Below are 18,225 nucleotides of genomic sequence, written 5' to 3'. Positions count from 1 at the left end.
CAGTTACCTTTTGTCTGCCCAACTCCATTACAGGGGCCAGTGACTATGCTGGACGGGCTGGAACGAAGCATGGGGCAAACCAATATTTTGCTGTGCAACATGCCACTCCACTAAGAAATCCTTTTGCTTTGCTAGGGTGTTCACCTCATTTCAGATCCCTCAGGCAGACTTTCCCCATGGCCCCAAAATGGTGAGGAAGAGAAACTATAAGGTGTTGGCCCTACTGAGGTAGAGACAATTCCAAATGGAAAAAGAGGAAAGATGCCACAGGACTGTTTGATTATGCACTGATTATTAGAGCAAGGGGTACACACTGATTCTATAAAAGGGCCAGACTTAACGGAATGAGAGCGACACTTCTTTCCACTGAGAATAATCAAGCCATGGAGCAGATGCTTTAAATCAGCCAGGGAGCACATGGTGTATGTCAATGTATCTTCATAGAAAGGAGTTAGAAATTATTGACATGATTGAAATACTGCTTGGTACGACGGCTAGCTGCACTCGTGGTAGAGGAGCCAACATTGGTTTCCTGATGATTTTCTGTGTTCTTGGTATAAAGACAATTGTAATCTGCATAACTAGATTCTGGTATGGCTTTGCGAAGTACTTTTGGAGATTAGAATTCCTCTTTCTCTTTTGCACTTTCTCTTCTTCTTGCCCATTCTGCCACTCTCTGCTTTCTCCCATCAATATTTCATAGTTTTATCTATTATCTGCTGAATTTTTGCTTCCTTTTTATATATAGTAGGTTTCAAGCCTAGATTTTCATAAGCAAATGCACCATGCCATGGGTACATAGGGCATTATATTAATAACACATAATAAATATTATTGCTATGCTGGGGTTTGGTTGAAATTGTTGGGTGTGATAGCAAGCTTCCGTTCAGGCTAAACCAGGGAACAAATGTCCCTTTGTTTGGTGGTAGAAGAAACAATGGAAAACCAACACCCAATCACTAGACTGCTTGCTACCCTGGGCAGTGGCTGGGCCATGTGGGCCAAGGGCTTTCTCATGGATCTGAGAACAAACACAGAGTTGGCGATTACTTGGATTGCAGTTGTGTGTGAGAGAGAAGCAGCAGAAATACCAGTGGAGCAGACAGAGGAGGAAGCCAAGACACCACCAGAGACATGTGTGTACTGTGAATGTGGGAAAAGATCAGACAGCTTTTGGGCAGAGTGCTGGTTGGAAAGAGGCTTGGGACTGGGAGCAAAGAAACTGACTCATGCTGTTTGAGTCCTACTCTGTTTAAGGAAACAGAACTTTGTCCATTGTTTGTAAATAAGCATGATTGCATGAAAGGTACCTGACCCTCTATCATCAATTTCTCCTCTTAACCGAAACAACCTGTCAGACCCTGAATTTTGGCTAACTGCTTGGGCCAAAAGGGGCAACATTATTAATAATAGAGCTTTCTCTGTTCATTCCCTGGTCTAACCATATAATGGTGAAGCCTGCCAGTATTTCTAGTGTTCCAGTTCTTTATGCAGGTAGTGTCGCATGGAGATTTCATGAAGGCTTTAATTCAGCCTGGAACATACTGGGAGTAAATGAAGAAGGACTAGTAAAATTACTTTTATTGTCTATTTCCAAGGAGGCTTTTAAAGATATAATGTTATTCTGTGCAAAGAGGGTGTCTATTTGTTCTGGGCCGATTCTTAATGCCATAATGCAAAATAACACATAGCTCTTACATAGCGCTTTCATGTGTAGATCTCAAAGGAGGCCAGGATCATTATCCCCATTTTACCGATGGTGAAACTGAGGCAGGGGGGAAGTGGGGTGACTTGCCTAAGGCCACACAACGAGTCAGTGGCAGAGCTGGAAACAGCCTAGAAGTTCAGCTTCCCTGGCCCGTGGTCTGTCCAGTAGGCCAGACTGTCTCCTTTAAGCTCCCTTCTCAGCAAGCCAGGAAAGGGAAGCAGTCTCCCTCCTTCATTCACGTACCATATTAGTGGGAATGTGTATCACAAAACAGTTTATTTAATGGCTGTTTAATCTATGTTGCCCAAAAGGCTAAACTCTGCTCTGTTAGCCCAGCGCTACCTTTGTGCGTACACAGTGACAGAGACCACAAATTGTTATTTTAATGCAATGCGCATTTATTGATCATTCTCTCGTCTGAGGTCTGCAACTGTTGCCATGAGCTCTGCGAATCTAGTGGGGGTTCTCTTCATGCCCAGTTGCAGAAGGAGCAGCTGGAGTCGAAGACGAGGCTGGCCTGGCAGAACTGCAGGTAGGTTTTCCTGCTCACGCAGTGGTAGAACGCGTGGTTGTTACTGGGATCTGGGTAGAGGCCATTGGCTCTGCCGGAGCAGAAATTGCTGCAGCTGGAGCTGCCGCTGCCTTTGGAAGGAGCCGCCGTGGCTGGCTGGTTAGCACTGGTACCAGGGGTGGTTGCTGGAACCTTGCAGTCTGAAAGAAAGAAATGCAAAGGGGAGGCATTAGAATGTGCTTTCTTCTAAGCGTCTGAGGCATGGCGGTAGACGTGCCTCTCGAGGAGGGAGTTAAAGGAGGGCAGGGTAGCAGCTTCACAGAGGTGTTTGGGGAGGTTTTTCCTTGCCTGGGGGATGTGGAAGCAAGTGCAAAGGTGCATGTGGGATAAGGCAGCAAGCGGGTGCGGAAGGCTGGCCTCACTGGCAGAGCAGAGGGAGCAACACAACAGGATGCGAGAGCAGATAAGAAGGTGGGGAACAGAGCCGAAAAGGGGTTTCAAGGGGAGGACAAAAAGCTTGAATTTGGTGTGGTGGAGAAGGAAGAACATTCAGAACAGGGTGGGGCTGGCGTGGTCCGAATGACATGCCAGGAAGACGGTCTCAACAGCAGCTCTTTGAATAGACCTGAGAGGGGTGTCAGCATGGCCAAAGAGGAGGAGATTGCAGGAAGTAAGACAGGAGGAGATGCAGGCCTGGAGAAGAGTTCAGACGAATGCTGGTCATCTCACTCCATGCCTCAGGCACTGGGGTGTTACTTCCTGGGCGTGGTGACACCCAAGACAGATTTCAAGGAGTTCATCAGAGGGTATTTGCCTTCTCCACAGAATGTGCCAGTGAAGTCGTCCAGATCAATAGCCCAAACCATGGCACCTCCAGAATTGTTCTCCAACAGCCACTTTGCCTGTGAGAGAAGATTTTTAAGCAGAGTTGTAAATGCATCAGTAAAGATACTCTAAACCATGCTTTCCCTTGTGTTGAAGTTATATCTTATCTGAAGGTTTCAGGGCCTCAGCCTGCAGTCTTTGCTCACATTAAAGACTGGACGTCAATGGGAGTAGATAAAGGGCTGCAAGCTAAATCTTTAAATAGCAACAGAGCTGGCATAGAACCTGATTCAAAATCTATTCAAGACTCCCATTGACTTCAGTGGGCTTTGGGTCAGATTCACAGCAAACTAGAGCAATACGTATCGGATGTAAATTGTGCACTTTATCCCAAGGTGTTAACACTGTATAGTGTTGGTACCCTGATCATTTCTGGCCTGAGCCTAGGAACCTGTAAGGAATATCAAGGGTCTCGGTTCACATCTAGTCCTGAGAAGCGTGATGAAACAGAGGGGAATTCACTCTTATCTCAGTCGATCGTGGGATCCTCTAGGCTGAGGAAGAAGCAATGTGGAGATCCTGTAAGACGTTAACTGGCAAGGATAGTATGGAATAGTGGCCTCTGTCCCACGCTCCAGAGAGCAGTGTAGCTCTGTAGCCCGATACAGGGATGAAAGCCCTTACCCGGAGCACAAAGAGATGATAGACAACAGGTTTATCTTGATGGCGAAGTTCTTAGGGTTGTCATAGCCAATCCACTGATTTCCTTTGTAGGCATAAGGGATGTCCTGAGGGGCATTCCACACGATGGTGGCTCCAGTCTTCAAGAAGGTACAGATCTGGGACATAAAAGTTGTTTGTTAAGGTGGTCCAGGAAGGTCTGTGACTCTGTCCTAACTGATCTAGAGGCCTATATCTGACTGTTCATTCAACTCCTTAGTCTCTTTGGACTGACCCAGCACACTGCATCCTGTAGGTCCGACCAGGCTAGTTTTAATGTTCAGGAATACCACCAGCTGCAGACATCCGCTGGAGGTCTTCCTCCTGCTGTCAAGAAGCCACTGTGATTCAGAACCTCATGTCACTAACATTGCATTAGGAAAAGGAGAGGGTCTCTTAAAAACCCTGGGCACTGCTTCCTGTCTCCAGTTCCCTGATTCCTGCTTGAACCACTAGGCCTGACTCCTGTCCCAGTCATTAGGCCTGTCCACTCACAACCTGGTTGTGACAGGGCTACAGTTTTGCAGTCTTCGGTGGAATTGCAAGGCTGCAGGTGTGAATCAAGACTGAACACTATTATTTAGTAGTTGTATTGTGATAGCGCCTTGGAGCACCTTCATGGACCAGGACCCCCTTGTGCTAGGTGCTGTACAAACACAAAGATGGTCCCTGCCCCAAACGACTTGCAGCCAAAGTAAATATGGTCATGGTTCCACCCAGTGAAGGTATTACCAGTCTGCTGGCAACACTATCTGAACTCACCAGAGCAAACAACCCCTAGAGCAGCTAAGCAACATTTTTGCGGTGATGGCGTAAGCTCATGTGTGTTATAAAACATAGCTGTGTCGTTCTGTTCCCAAGTGTCTCTATCAGAAACGTTGTTTTTGCAGACACGTCCTCCAGTAACAATACTGTGCGAACGCCCATAGCTAACAACCATTCCGATTCGCCACACCTGTTTTCATAGTTTTACCTCAAAGTAGGCCAGGGTCCCGGCTGACTGGATATAAGCTCCCACGGCACGTGGGCCGGATGTTGGGGCAGCCAGGCCATGGTTGGAAGGGTTGCTGAGGGTTAAGGTGTGGGCATAGGCCCCGAATCCAACCATCAGCTTCTCAGCTGGGGCGCCATTGTCCTTCCAGAAGTTCATGGCATAGTCCTAGAGGAGACGGCGCAGTGAGCCAGTCAGGGAGATGTTCCCAAGCCATGGGAATCACAGAATCATAGAATATCAGGGTTCTGAAGGGAGACCCAGCCAGAAAATGATGGTTGGCTCCTGGTGGTTGGAAGATTCCCCGGGCTCCAACACGGGGGTGGAGGAAGGATGGAAGGCAGGAAAAATGGGGGAATAACCAACTCTACAATAACACTGGTCAAAAATTTTCAGATGGAACGTTTTTCTGTCAGATCATGCCATTTCATCAAAATCAAAGCTTTCTGTGGGAACATGTCAATTTTGGTGAAATTCCATCTGGAAAAGTTGTGTTTTGAGCTTATCAGAGTGGAATGTTTCAATTTTTCATTTCAAAATGACTGAAAAAAGTCAAAAATAGAATAAAATGTTTTGATTTTATTTAAAAAACACAATGTTTCGAGTGACCTGACATGAAACTTTTAAACAAATTTCATTTCATGGGAATTTCAATTTCCTTTTTATTTTTTTCCCCACAATTCAGAAAGAAAACAAATATTAAAAATGCCAGAATCTCCCGCAAAATGGAAATTCTGAATTTGACCAACTCTGATCTGCAGCCACAGTTATCACTTACTTTCAGTGAGCATGTGTAAGGGTTTTCATGTGCCTGATGCAGGAAACTGAGTGAATGTCAACCCAGCTGTCCAGCGTGGCTCTCAGCTAAAGCAGCAAATGCTAATATGAGTTATTCCAGAAACATGGCTCCCCATCTTTTGCCTAATGTATGAGTCCTTATGTGAATCTATCTTATCTATCTCATGTTGCAAGAAAATAAAACGTTGTCCATTTACTTCTAAAGAGCCGTTCAGTGCAATATCATGATGCTTGGCAGAATCTGATATTTTAAAAATCATTTTGATATATAATCAACTTTTATTTTAAGCATTTTTTTCTATTTTTATCTATTTACATTTTCACAGTAGTGCAAAATTATAGGGTTTAAGCATTTTTTATTTGTACTGATTTAAATTTTCACAGTTGTGGGAAGTTATGGGCAGGTCAGACAATGATTATTTAATAACAGCTGACGCTGAGTACTAGGGTGGTGGCATTTTCCATTTACGTTGGTGTTGCAATACATTGGTTTTCTCCAAGCCTGGAGTAGTGAGTATAGTTGGGTATATGGACTATGCCCATTGAAAGTCTAAGGGGCACACATGGCATACCTCCCACTCAGCAGATCCACTGGCAACCAGAAGAGGTTAATATGACACAGAGTTTCCTCCAGGTGAATTATAGTTTACTAGTGGGTGACTGCTCCATAGGTCTTTGATATATTGAAAACAGAGAGCCATATCCTGGCTTTTACCAGTAGCCTGCTAATAGGGTGACCAGATGTCCCGATTTTATAGGGACAGTCCCGATATTTGGAGCTTTGTCTTGTATAGGCCCCAATTACCTCCCCAACCCTGTCCTGATTTTTCGCACTTGCTGTCTGGTCACCCTACCTGCTAACTGCTTACCCCCTGTAGCTCTAAAAGGAGACTGATTAGCCACTGCTTTCAGTGGAATCGGTACCGGGGAACATAAACTGCCAACATTCCTTTGCCTTTGGAAATCTCTTCCCAAGCATTCACTGACTGGACCAAGATAAGATTATGCTGAAGACCTTGATAAGATACAGTTATGGGCCAGCTGTGGAATAACCCCAATTTGCAGAGAGGCGATGAAGCTTATCGGGGGGCGAATAATAATAATGGGGCTTGGGATGTGATAATCAGACTGCTGCAGCCCTTAATGAGCTTGTGTTTACAGAGCTGGAGGTTCCTGCTCCATTTACAATTGATTCGTGTGCTTTTCTGTTAGAGGCTTGAGGTGGACATTTCACCCACCATTATTTCTGAGGAAGAATTTGGGGGGTGGGGGGTGGGAAGTCCATCTCCTTTCCTATTGCTTCATTTAAACAGTTTTCACTCCTACTGGTTTGGTTCACTTGGGTGACACAATACGCAGTGTAAGGTGAAAAAGGGTGAGGAGCGTGTTTGTGATGCTCTCTGCCTTGGGCAATTCTGAGGTGAAGGGGCCCTGTTGGCCATGGCTTTATTACAAAATGAGAGGAGAGGAAACCATTAGTGGATGTGCTGGTGAAAGAGAGCGGGTCTGCCACACATGAGTGTTATTTTTGAGCTGCATGAATGTTCCCCAGCATGTCTTCAAACCCTTTCCCCATCCAAAGAAAGAAAGCGAGATGTCTTCCTCGTAGTGCATTCATAGCTTCACACTCTGTCAACTCAATTGCCGGAGCTCAGCTTTGCTTTCACAGTTCCTATTAGAGGATATGTTTTTTTCTGGTTGCAGAACAAGCCAGCAAAGTCATCCAGGTCCACTGCCCAAATCATGGCACCTCCCAACTTGTTGTTCTTCAAATACTGATCCTTACAGAGGGGGCAGGGAGAAAACCCGTGAAGAACCTCATTAGGTGCAAAAAGAACACGAGTACTTGTGGCACTGTAGAGACTAACAAATTTATTTGCGCATAAGCTTTCGTGGGCTACAGCCCACTTCATCGGATACATAGAATGGAACATATAGTAAGAAGATATATATATACACATACAGAGAACATAGCCTCTTATTCTACCTTTTCATGTTCTCTGTATGTGTGTGTATATATATATATTCTTACTATATGTTCCATTCTATGTATCCGATGAAGTGGGCTGTAGCCCACGAAAGCTTATGTTCAAATAAATGTGTTAGTCTCTAAGGTGCCACAAGTACTCCTGTTCTTTTTGAGGATACAGACTAATACGGCTGTTACTCTGAAACCTGATTAGTTGCAGGTGAGACACAATATTTGGACCCCTCTGCGCTATGGGTGAAATCCACCAGCCCCAGGCCTATGCAACTCTCAAGCAGGGGCATCATTTGCTATGGGGCAATGGGGGCCGTTGCCCTCCCCCCAGATCTTGGTTTGCCCACCTCCCAGACTTTTCATAGGTCCATATGCTCCATTCCCCCGGCCCTTGCTGGATATAATACAATCACATATAATGCTCTATATGCTGACACAACTCTTCCCATCCCCCAGCCTTACCCCCTCGCCCGGAATTTTTCTGAAATGACACCCCTGCTGTCAAGTCCTACTTCAGTCTTATTTTGGGAGCTCCAATGAAAGTTAAATGTTAAGCCTCATGCTGCCTCTGTGCACTGGGAGGCATTCCCCCCCCGCATCCCGTTTTCCTCTTTGAACATGAACCTTTTCTCTTTCCCAAGGCAGGAAGCTGGTCCACTGGCTGCATTTCACTGGCAATGTATATTGTTGCCCAGGGTATAGCGTGTGTCATTGTGCAGGGGTAAGGAGGTGAAGGAGTGCTGGAGTAATCTCCTCCATGAGCACTTTTCTAGTGAATTCCTGTGTCAAAGGGTGTCCTGCCCCTTGATGGGCTGAACGGCTGGGGCCAGCCAGCGGTGCTCATTAAGCAGGTGCAGCTGCAGAGGGGACAGGTGTTCCCTATAAAAATCTGGATGTCAGTGAGGAAGGGGGATTAGGAGTGGCATGGAGTTCCCTGGGAGGGGAGGCAGTGGGAACCGGCTAGGGAAACAGGGCCTCCAGGGAGAAAGCCCTGGGATGGGGAGGTAGACAGGGAAGAATCCTGTAGAAGGCCATGAAGCAGGAGGGACTAAGAGGGGGAAAGGGGAAAAGCCCCTGGGTGCTGTATGGGCTGAGGAATTGTTTTTGTGCTTGTCACCTATGTTTGGTAAATAGAACTGTGCCTAGAAAGAGATGCTGGGTTTGGCAGTGGGTCCTTGGTGGGCGGGGGATGAGCCAGCATTTTGCGCCCCTCGAGCTGATGCATTCCACAACTGTTCTCCCATTGCATTTTTATAACCCCAACAGAGACGTGGCAGGGAGTGCCTTGGTAGGATCCAGATGTGGATCCAGGTGTGTCTGACTCCATCAGCAGCTAGAAAAACCAACCCAAACCTCCCTTCAATTTGGTGATGGGTTTTTAACCAGAGCCTGGAATAGATCACTGTAGAGAGGGGAATGGGGGAGGAGGGGTCACAATCGTAAGAAGAGCAGACTTTACCCTGCTCCTCCTTAAACACACTTACTTTGGTTATAATGCTTTGCTCGTCGTCATACCCTGCCCACTGGTTTCCTTCGTAGGAATATGGGACCTCTTGCTCCACAATCCGCTCGGTGGTGGCACCTGGTGTAAAAGTACAGATCTAAAAAAACAAACAAAACCACACCACCAGTTGCAGACCGGAGAACAATGTCATTGCTGGGTCACTCTCAAGGTGTTGTTGGAAAGCCTGACGGTCACCCGGAAACGACAGCCATGAAGGTTTAAGATATTCACATTGAATCATAGAATCATAGAATATCAGGGTTGGAAGGGACCCCAGAAGGTCATCTAGTCCAACCCCCTGCTCGAAGCAGGACCAATTCCCAGTTAAATCATCCCAGCCAGGGCTTTGTCAAGCCTGACCTTAAAAACCTCTAAGGAAGGAGATTCTACCACCTCCCTAGGTAACGCATTCCAGCATAAGGATGATTTCCTGGGTGCGAGGGCAAAACCTTGTGAATTAATCCCAACGGCCGGTCCCAATAGAAAGAGAGACATTGATTCAGCTGCATCCCCAAATCAGGGCAAGATTAAATAGAGCAGCATCCTCCCTACCTCAGAATAGGCCAATAATCCTGCCTTTTGAGTGAATGGGACAGGTAATCCAGGCCCAGAGACGGGCACGCTGATGCCTGTCTTGGAGGAGAGGGTGAACGACCGTCCATAGGTGGGGATTCCCATGATGAGCTTCTCAGCTGGGGCACCCTTGCTCCTCCAGTATCTCACAGCATAGTCCTGTGGGAGGGGGTATGACATATGGTTTATAATATATTATGCACCGTAAACTGAATTTACAGTAGGGTAGCATTGCTGGCATTTGCTTAATGATTGGCTTCTTGTTCTGCTATGGAAAACCTAATCCTACAATCAGAGCTCTATGACAGCTTGCATCCTAATATTTCTGGGCATGGATCTTCTTAATGGTGGCAAACGGTTCTGTGGTCTGGGAGCACATTCCCTACAGGCTGAAGTGGCAAAGGGTTTCCTCTGCAGAGAGAATCTCACTGTCTCGTGCACCAGTTTGGTCTTTTTGTGCTGTGTATTTGCATGGCTAATTACTCATCCAGCATGTGCAAACTCATCAACTTTGCATCAGCAAATTTTGCACGTGTCTTTTTGATGGGTCACTGAACATTTGCCCCTAGATGTTAATTCTACTCTGTAATGTTAATGTGATTTCTGATTACTGGAGATAAAGAACTGTTCTGCAGATGGGTGTCTACACCCATGGAGATGGCATAAACAAATGGAGAATTTCCTCATTCATTTCTATTTGCTTGGGGTTGTGACACACAGAGTCCTAAGGATTTTAGAAGGGGATAGTCTCATAAATGTTGATTTATTGTTGGAACACTGATCACTCACATTCCTGATCCCTCAACCCCATGATCCATTTGTTATGGTACCAGAAATCTCCCATGAAATTCATAAGTTGACACTTACAACATTACAGTAAGAAGAGGATTTGGAGTTTTCTTTACCCTGGAGAAATGGGCTGACATGTCCTGTGACTTTTTGCCAGGAACCATGGAAGTCAAAGGTCAAGAGGTTAAGGAAATCTACAGCCCTGCAGAGGAGAGCACAGAATGAGAAGGTGACCTGGGGAACGGGTGCAAATGCAAAGCATCTTGGATCATGGCTGAACATGTGGATTAATTACTCTGTGCAGAATTCAAGTGCGGCTGTGTGCACTCACTCTGAGATTTTGTCGATTTCATAGCTTGCCTCGATTAGTGCCCTCACAGCTCCCACTGTTGCACTCAGTATGAGCTTCTGCTTCCTTGTCTTTTGAGCTTTCTCCTGAAATGCTTTTGCCAGCTCCCCCAAGACATTTCATGATATGGGATGGGCTGGGTGCAATTGCTCTGTTTGTGGTGGCCCAGAGAATGGAGGTTCACGGTGTCAATATCTGGGTTCTTCGACCTTCCTTTTATGGGTCTGGCTGTTACACCCACCCCAATTTACAGGAACTCAGCAGCCATGAAATAAAATAGGAGAGACAAGTTCTTCCTCTTTGCTAGGAAGGGATTTTCCGATGTGGGAATGACTGCGCAATCTCCTTTCTGGATGGGTGGAGGTGTTCCCGTTCTCCACATGCCTTTTGGGAAGTCACTCCCATAGGAAAAACCTGAAACACTGGTTACCTTGCAGATCAGCACCTTGCCTTGAGGGCACATTGTTAATCAGTAGCAGAGCTACAAACAGAAGCCAGGAGTGCTGATTCCACACTCCCCCGCTGTAACCACTACACAATATTCCCTGCACCGGATGCATTTGTTCACTGTTCTCATCAACACTTTTCACTGTATATAATATTACATGTAAAAAATACATCAAAAGTATCCTAAGGTTGCAAAGTCAAGCACTCAAAAGTTAGGAAATATCAGAATTAAGGCGGACCTGGCAACCTTAACTCTGCCCTCTTGTGTGTATGCATTACGCTATAATCCTCAATTATATGATCACATATATTTCCCCCCCTGCCTCACTGAGTACACAGGATGAATGGTGCTCACTGAATGCCCAGCTAGTCAACATTTTGTTTTCTCCTCCTTACTCAGCATGTAGCCTGAAGCCTTGTTTACTTACCTTGCTCTGAATAGAGAATTATTAATTTCCTCATGGCCTTTTCTATGGTGTTCATCATGATAATATCTGAGAATGTCACAAACATTACCTGATTGATTTTCACAATACCCTGTGCAGCGAGGGGATACTGTTATCCCTGATTTACAGGTCTGGAAATGAGGCACCGAGAAATTAAGATCAAAAGTGCCCATTAATTTTGGATGACCTACTTGAGGCGCATGACGCCTGATACGTCAGAGTACATAGCATTAAATAGCACTTTGCATTCTCAAAGCACAGCTCCCAGTGACTTCAGTGGCAGCTGGGAATGCTTGCTCCCAAGGTCTCAAGTTGGGCATCCAGAACACACCGTTAACGGACGTGTGGAAAGTTCAGTTTAAGGGAGTTGCCCAGCAACTTATGGGAACTCTGTGGCAGAAGCAGGGATAGGACCCAATTCTGCAAGGCAGCATGCAGTTGCCTTCATCATGAGACCCTCTTTTCTCATCTTGCAGTCCCCTGCCTCATCTATTGCACACCGTCTGACTTCTACAACAAAGGAGGCAGGGTTTCTACAGGCATCAGCCCCCTTCACTACACACCCCCAGAGCAGATCTATCCTGTGCACTGAATGAGGCAGAGGTCCGGTGGAAAATATAGTAGGTAAGCATGTCATTAAAGACTTATCGTACATACGAGGGGGCCAAATGAAGGGCGCAGCGGTTGACGTTGGAGAAGTATAATGGAGCCCTGAAGGTCCCAGGGGTCCTCACTGTTAAGTAATTTGGATGGTAACATCTTTGGAATAGGAACTAGAGCTGAGCAGGAACCAGAATTTCTGGACCGTGAACGAATCAAAGAAGGTTTGCTCAGAACTGTAACAAAACGTCAGATATGGAAAAATTTTCACTGAATGGATATTTAAAAAATATTCTGTCTGTCCAGCCAGCTCCCTGCCTCTCCTGCAGCCTACGTGACCAGCTGCTAGGGAGCCAGTGCCCAGTAGATCCCAGCCATCCTACAGCCCCGGGCCAGCTGTAGTAGGGACCATGTCTATGTCTACTGTAGTACAGCTCCTAGCACAATACCATAACATAGATATTTATTAATGTCACCCTAAGAGAGTCCTCTGTTAGGACCTTTGCAAATCCAAACTGCTGTCAGCAAATGCCAAAGGCACTGACGGTCTTCACATGGTATTTTCTTTACCCCACATAGGTATATAGGGTAATATAGGGGCATATTAGTAAGATCCCTCGGGAAAATGAAGTTAGAGGCTGTTTCTTTGTTAAATCCGTTGGGGATTATTTACCAAGGGGAATCTTTACTGTGGAGATTTTAGGGCACGATCCCAAACTCAGGAGCTGCTGTCCTCTCAAGTCAGAGTGCCAGCTGACAGATGTTAAGACACTGCAATAATTCCAGTTCTCCTGGAATAATGGAACAACAAAACTAGATTTTTTTCAGATCATTTTCTCTGCTGGTGTAAATGGACACAGTACCTTGAAGTTAATGGAGCACCGCTGCTGTTTGCCAGCTGAGAATCTGGCCCTTCTTATCTAACTGGCTATCTGGACGCGTAAATAACCACACTGGGAGTGTAGTCATGGCAGTGACATATGTAAATTAGGTGCACACACTCACACACACTTCAGCTAGTGCAATTACGCATCAACTTTTCTGGAAATCTGGCCCAGCATTTCATATTTCTATGCAAGGTGACTAGAATGCAGAGCATGCAGTCTAAAATATCAGACAATAATCATCACTGAGTGGTTTGGTTCATTTGAAGACTCAACTTATTTCTTGAGAGAAAGGATCGGAAGTTTCTTCACACCATCCTATACTGCCAACCTGTGGAACCAGGAATTTTGACTGGAAGTCCTTTAGGGGATCCAATATTAGACAGAAAGTCTTCGACCCATCTTCTCAAGGGGTAGGTGCTTAGAAAAAGAAATTTTATCTGCAGCTTTTAGGATGAGACTGAGAATGCCGGTTTTGTTACCTTCTCAAGGAACAGCTTCAGCTTGCAGATTTCAAAGAGTCCACTGCATGCATCTGATGAAGTGGGCTTTAGCCCACGAAAGCTTATGCTCAAATATATTTGTTAGTCTCTAAGGTGCCACAAGTACTCCTCAGTTCTTTTTATAGTAATTCTAGTTCTCTTGTATTTAGGCGTCCATGGAGACCTTCAGCAGCTAAATCAAGTCTATTGTTCTCAGACCTTTAATTACTAACTAAAGAGCTGTGCTTGTTTACTTAGTTTGCGAGCTCATCTTGAGAGGGAATTGAACAAAGCTTTATGCTAGATTTCATACAGGGTCCTGCAAATGACAGGGCAAGACACCCATAAGAAATTACAGAGGAAAGTAGGGCTGGAATCCCATATCTGTCCACTCCATCACACCCTACTGAAAGCAGTTATAATTTCTCTGCGAGTATCTGCTTGTTGACTGTTGCTCCCTTGGCCTGATCTTGGAGGGTTTGTAGTTTTGGGTAACATATAATTCTTTGCTAAGCATGCTTAGCACATTATGAAGTCTGTGACAGCAAGCAGGAGAACACACATAATTGGGTTTTTAGGCTTTTCTATGGTTAAAGGCTTGTTTTTTTTAGTGGGAGGCCTTGTGGGAGTAGTCATACCAAAGGCTGAATCTTAGCTAAATGCTGGTAGGCCCAAGAAGATAAGCCCAGATCACAAATTCTGAACTTTCATTATGAGACACAAACAAGTAACCATGAAAAATACAGTAGACCACAGAATTCTGCAAGAAGGGAGCATGTGTGTGTGTGTCGCGGGGCGGGGGGTGCCTTTAGCAATCTGGTAATAAGGCAGTAACTGGGTAGTTAGACCACAATAACATATAGGAGTTATTAAGAAATGAGTGATGTAGTTTAGCAATATTCACAATTAAAGGCATAGCAATGGAAAGCCGGAACGCCGTATGTGGATAATGGGCAGGTATCAATCTTGTTATAGTCATGGAAATTGATTAGCTGTGGTTGTATATCTGATAATGTACATAAAGGAGTATGGTATTTTCTGTATTATTAGAGCTAGTGGCTAGAGTCTATAGAATGGTTATCAAAAAATGAAAGGCCACCAAGAGTATGTCTACACTGCAGTTAGATACCCGTGACTGGTTCGTGCCAGCTGACTTGGGTTCAAGGGGCGCAGGCTAAGGAGCTGTTTAATTGCCATGTAGACTTCCGGGCTCAGGCTGGAGCTTTGGCTGCAGGACCCTGTGAGGTGGGGGGGTCCCAGAGTTTGGGTTGCAGCCCGAACACTGCGAGCCAGAGTCAGCTGGTGTGGGTCAACGACAGGTTTTTAATTGCAATGTAGACATACCCTAAGTGTTCTAAGTCCCATAAATCATGAACAGCTTGCTTGTCTAATTAACCTCATGCATTCCCAAAGAGATTCTCTTCTGCCCTAAGACAATCAAAGTGTGAAAAATGTCAAGCCAAAAATAGTTTGTTTGTGTGTGTGTGTGTGTGTATGTGTGTGAGAAATGTAAAAGCCAGGATGCTCTATATGGCTGAAATGAATGTTTCCTTTACTTAATGGAAATGAGTTTAAGGTTCATTGGTACCCCTGTATTTTATGAGCAGCATAGATGTCTTGACCCCATCCCCAGCCAAAATCCCAGAATCCCCACATCCTGCTCAGGTGTCACAGCACTTACAAAGGCGGTCATTAGCATCATTATCCCAATTTTCAGATGGGGAAACTGAGGCCCGGATCAGCTAAGTGACTTGCCCAGCCTCACCCAGCAGCCCAGTGGCAGGACAGGGAATAGAACCATACCACTGTGTCTGCTTCATTGGGGCATTACGGGGATTGAACTGGGTGATGTAGATTGAGGTCTGCTGGTGTGCAGGAGAACGGGCATCAGCTCGCTGATACAAGCCTGTGTGGGAATCTGCCCTTTGAATCAGAGACAGATCCGAACCAGATCATCTGATCCAATACTCTCCCCTCTGAAATTCACATCTGACCCACATTTTGGCTCTGGCCCATATCTACTCTCATCTGTCACTTCGACCAGTGGTTCTCAACCAGGGGTACATGTACCTCTGGGGGTACACAGAGCTCTTCCAGGGGGTATATCACCTAATCTAGATATTTGCTTAGTTTTACAACAGGCTACATAAAAAGCACTAGCGAAGTCAGTACAAGCCAAAATTTCATACAGACAATGACTCGTTTATCCTGCTCTGTATACTACACACTGCAATGCAAGTACAATATTTATATTCCAACTGGTTTATTTTATAATTATATGGTAATCAAAAAGTGAGCAATTTTTCAGTAATAGTGGCTATGACACTTTTGTATTTTTATGTCTGATTTTGTAAACAAGTAGTTTTTAATTGAGGTGAAACTTGGGGGTACGCAAGACAAATCAGACTCCTGAAGGCGGTACAGTCATCTGGAAAGGTCGAGAGAGCCACTGACTTAGAAAATACTATTTCTTTAATTTACTTTTCACTTGAGTGTGTGTCTCTGTGTGTTCACACAGGCTGGAAGTGACCCTAATGGAAGACACCTGGGATAACTCTCATTACCTTCCCCAGCTGTAAAGGGATGAGTGAGGAAGCATCTTGCAAGCTGTGATCGGTGTAGAAGGTGGGTGTGTGAAATCAGAAGCCCTTAAAGACTGCATGTGGGAGTTGTGGGGTATTTATTTGGGGGGCGGGTCTTTCCCCCCTTTCTTTATTTCCCACACAAGCACTCTGCTAGGGAAACTTAGGGAGAGAGGTTGGAGCTGTGTTGCCCACAGCAAAATGGAATGCAGTTTAATGTAGGAGAAAGCAGGCTGATCTTTATTCTCTGCATTGCCAACAGGCATTTTCTTTCTAAATGTTATGCACTGTATGCATCCAATGAAGTGAGCTGTAGCTCACGAAAGCTTATGCTCAAATAAATTTGTTAGTCTCTTTGTTACTCCTGTTCTTTTTGCGGATACAGACTAACACGGCTGCTACTCTGAAACATGCACTGATTTGTAAGTCTAGATGCTTACTCAATATTTGGCTGGCCAGAGGCCTTTTTCCTCTTAAGTCAGAAGGTGGGGAACTGTAGGCAAAACTCACAATCCTATAAAATCACTAGAAACCAATACATCTAAAGCTTCTAACAAAGAGAACAAGGACGATGTGGCGGTTAATATGCAGGGCGGAGAGTCAGAATCTAGGTCTACTTAGGGTCATTGAAAAAGTAAGGGGATAGCACAGAGTGGCTGTGAGGCTTGATTCATCTGTGGAAAGCACTTTGATCTCATCAAATAGAGGAGACCGCTCAGATGGCAAAATACGACCCTCTTTCTCTTTAAATCGTTGTCCTGTACTTTGTCACTGGGGGAAGTTTCAGATGCTGGAGGCAACTTGGCAGTTACTTATTGATTCAAAGATTAGTCTCTAAGGTGCCACAAGTACTCCTTTTTAAAAAGATTTTCCTATCTCCATTCACAGGGGAAGTTTGTGAGGAAAACCAGCTGTACAAAGCTAATCTCATTTGTAGCCAGAAGTGTTTTGAATGCCCTGAAAACCCAGCATGATCCGTCACCTGATCAAAAACCCAGGTTTGTCTGGGTTGGTGGACTATACAAACAAAACAAGTATCCAGCTTTATTCTATTTTATCACTCCTCTTGCAAGATAAGCTCAGCATTGCTGCAAATAACAATCTCAGGGTCCACCTAATTCTAAGGGGTAAAGGAAAGAGAAAGTTCCTTTGGCTGTATGCTTCCTGGGTTTGCCGTTGAACTGCTTGCTGATCTCTCACTACAGGAGACAAAATGAAAGCACAAATGTAGAAATGCAGTTTGACTCTGGAGGGAGGGTGGTGGTGGTGGTGTGTGTCGGGGGGAAAAGGTGTGGCTTTGAAGCTGTTGAGTCTGGAGGAGATGAGCAATCTGCCTCTAAAAATATAAGCAATCCATAAAAGACTCTGGCAGAATGTGATTGTGCTCTTGAGGGACATCCCCAGAATCTGTGGCAAGGGATCCCACATTTTCCTAAATTAAACAAACATTTTTAAGTTGACTTTTTAGAAAAAAATCAGGTCTCTTTTAAAAGCCGGGAAAGGGGGGGGAAATAACTGGAAAAAACAGGGAGGACTCACTCCCAGGGGGAGGATTTAAGACTCCTGTGAACACTTAGAGAAAGAAGCAAGGAAAAGGAATGTTTCTTTGTGCACAGGGGAAGTAAACTACCTACCAACAGGCCTGTGAACAGGGTGATGTTGCCACAATGATGATGAATCATAAAGCCACTTTTTTATAACACGGAACAGACATTCTTACTGGGATAAGGAAAACAGTGTTATTCCAAGAGACTTATTTTTCTTTTTCTCTCACTTAACTGTAGCGTTTCTGCCTTCAACCCTCCCCGGTTCCCTCCTGCCTGGCTTTTGTTATAGATTGAAAGAAATTAGACACAGATGAGTCTATCCATGCAATTCAAGTCACCAACCAGTAGGTGTCAGTGTTGCTTGCTCTTCTATATCAATGTGGCAAAGAGGAGTTTCCCTAGCTGGTAGAAGTTGCATTTTTCAACCCAGAAGAAAAGTTCTGTAATACTAGAAACAGTGGTACAAGTCCCAGCTTTGGCTTCCTGAA

General features: G+C 45.0%; 1 protein-coding gene across 1 annotated transcript; it reads right to left on the bottom strand.

Annotated features, from left to right (window-relative positions):
• Positions 1–2,177: 2,177 nt before the first annotated feature.
• LOC144278299 (acidic mammalian chitinase-like) lies at positions 2,178–11,212 on the bottom strand. The gene is made up of 7 exons (XM_077839569.1): positions 11,180–11,212; positions 10,732–10,853; positions 10,479–10,602; positions 4,738–4,923; positions 3,766–3,883; positions 2,976–3,123; positions 2,178–2,310 (listed from the first exon to the last, which is right to left on the bottom strand). Exons 1-7 carry the CDS (start codon positions 11,210–11,212, stop codon positions 2,178–2,180), a joined length of 864 nt encoding a protein of 287 aa, XP_077695695.1.
• Between the last annotated feature and the right edge of the window lie 7,013 nt (positions 11,213–18,225).

Source organism: Eretmochelys imbricata, chromosome 21 (assembly GCF_965152235.1).
Source record: "Eretmochelys imbricata isolate rEreImb1 chromosome 21, rEreImb1.hap1, whole genome shotgun sequence".
NCBI lineage: Eukaryota > Metazoa > Chordata > Testudines > Cheloniidae > Eretmochelys > Eretmochelys imbricata.
Note: the sequence above shows the minus strand (reverse complement) of the source record. Positions and strands in the feature narration are given on the sequence as shown.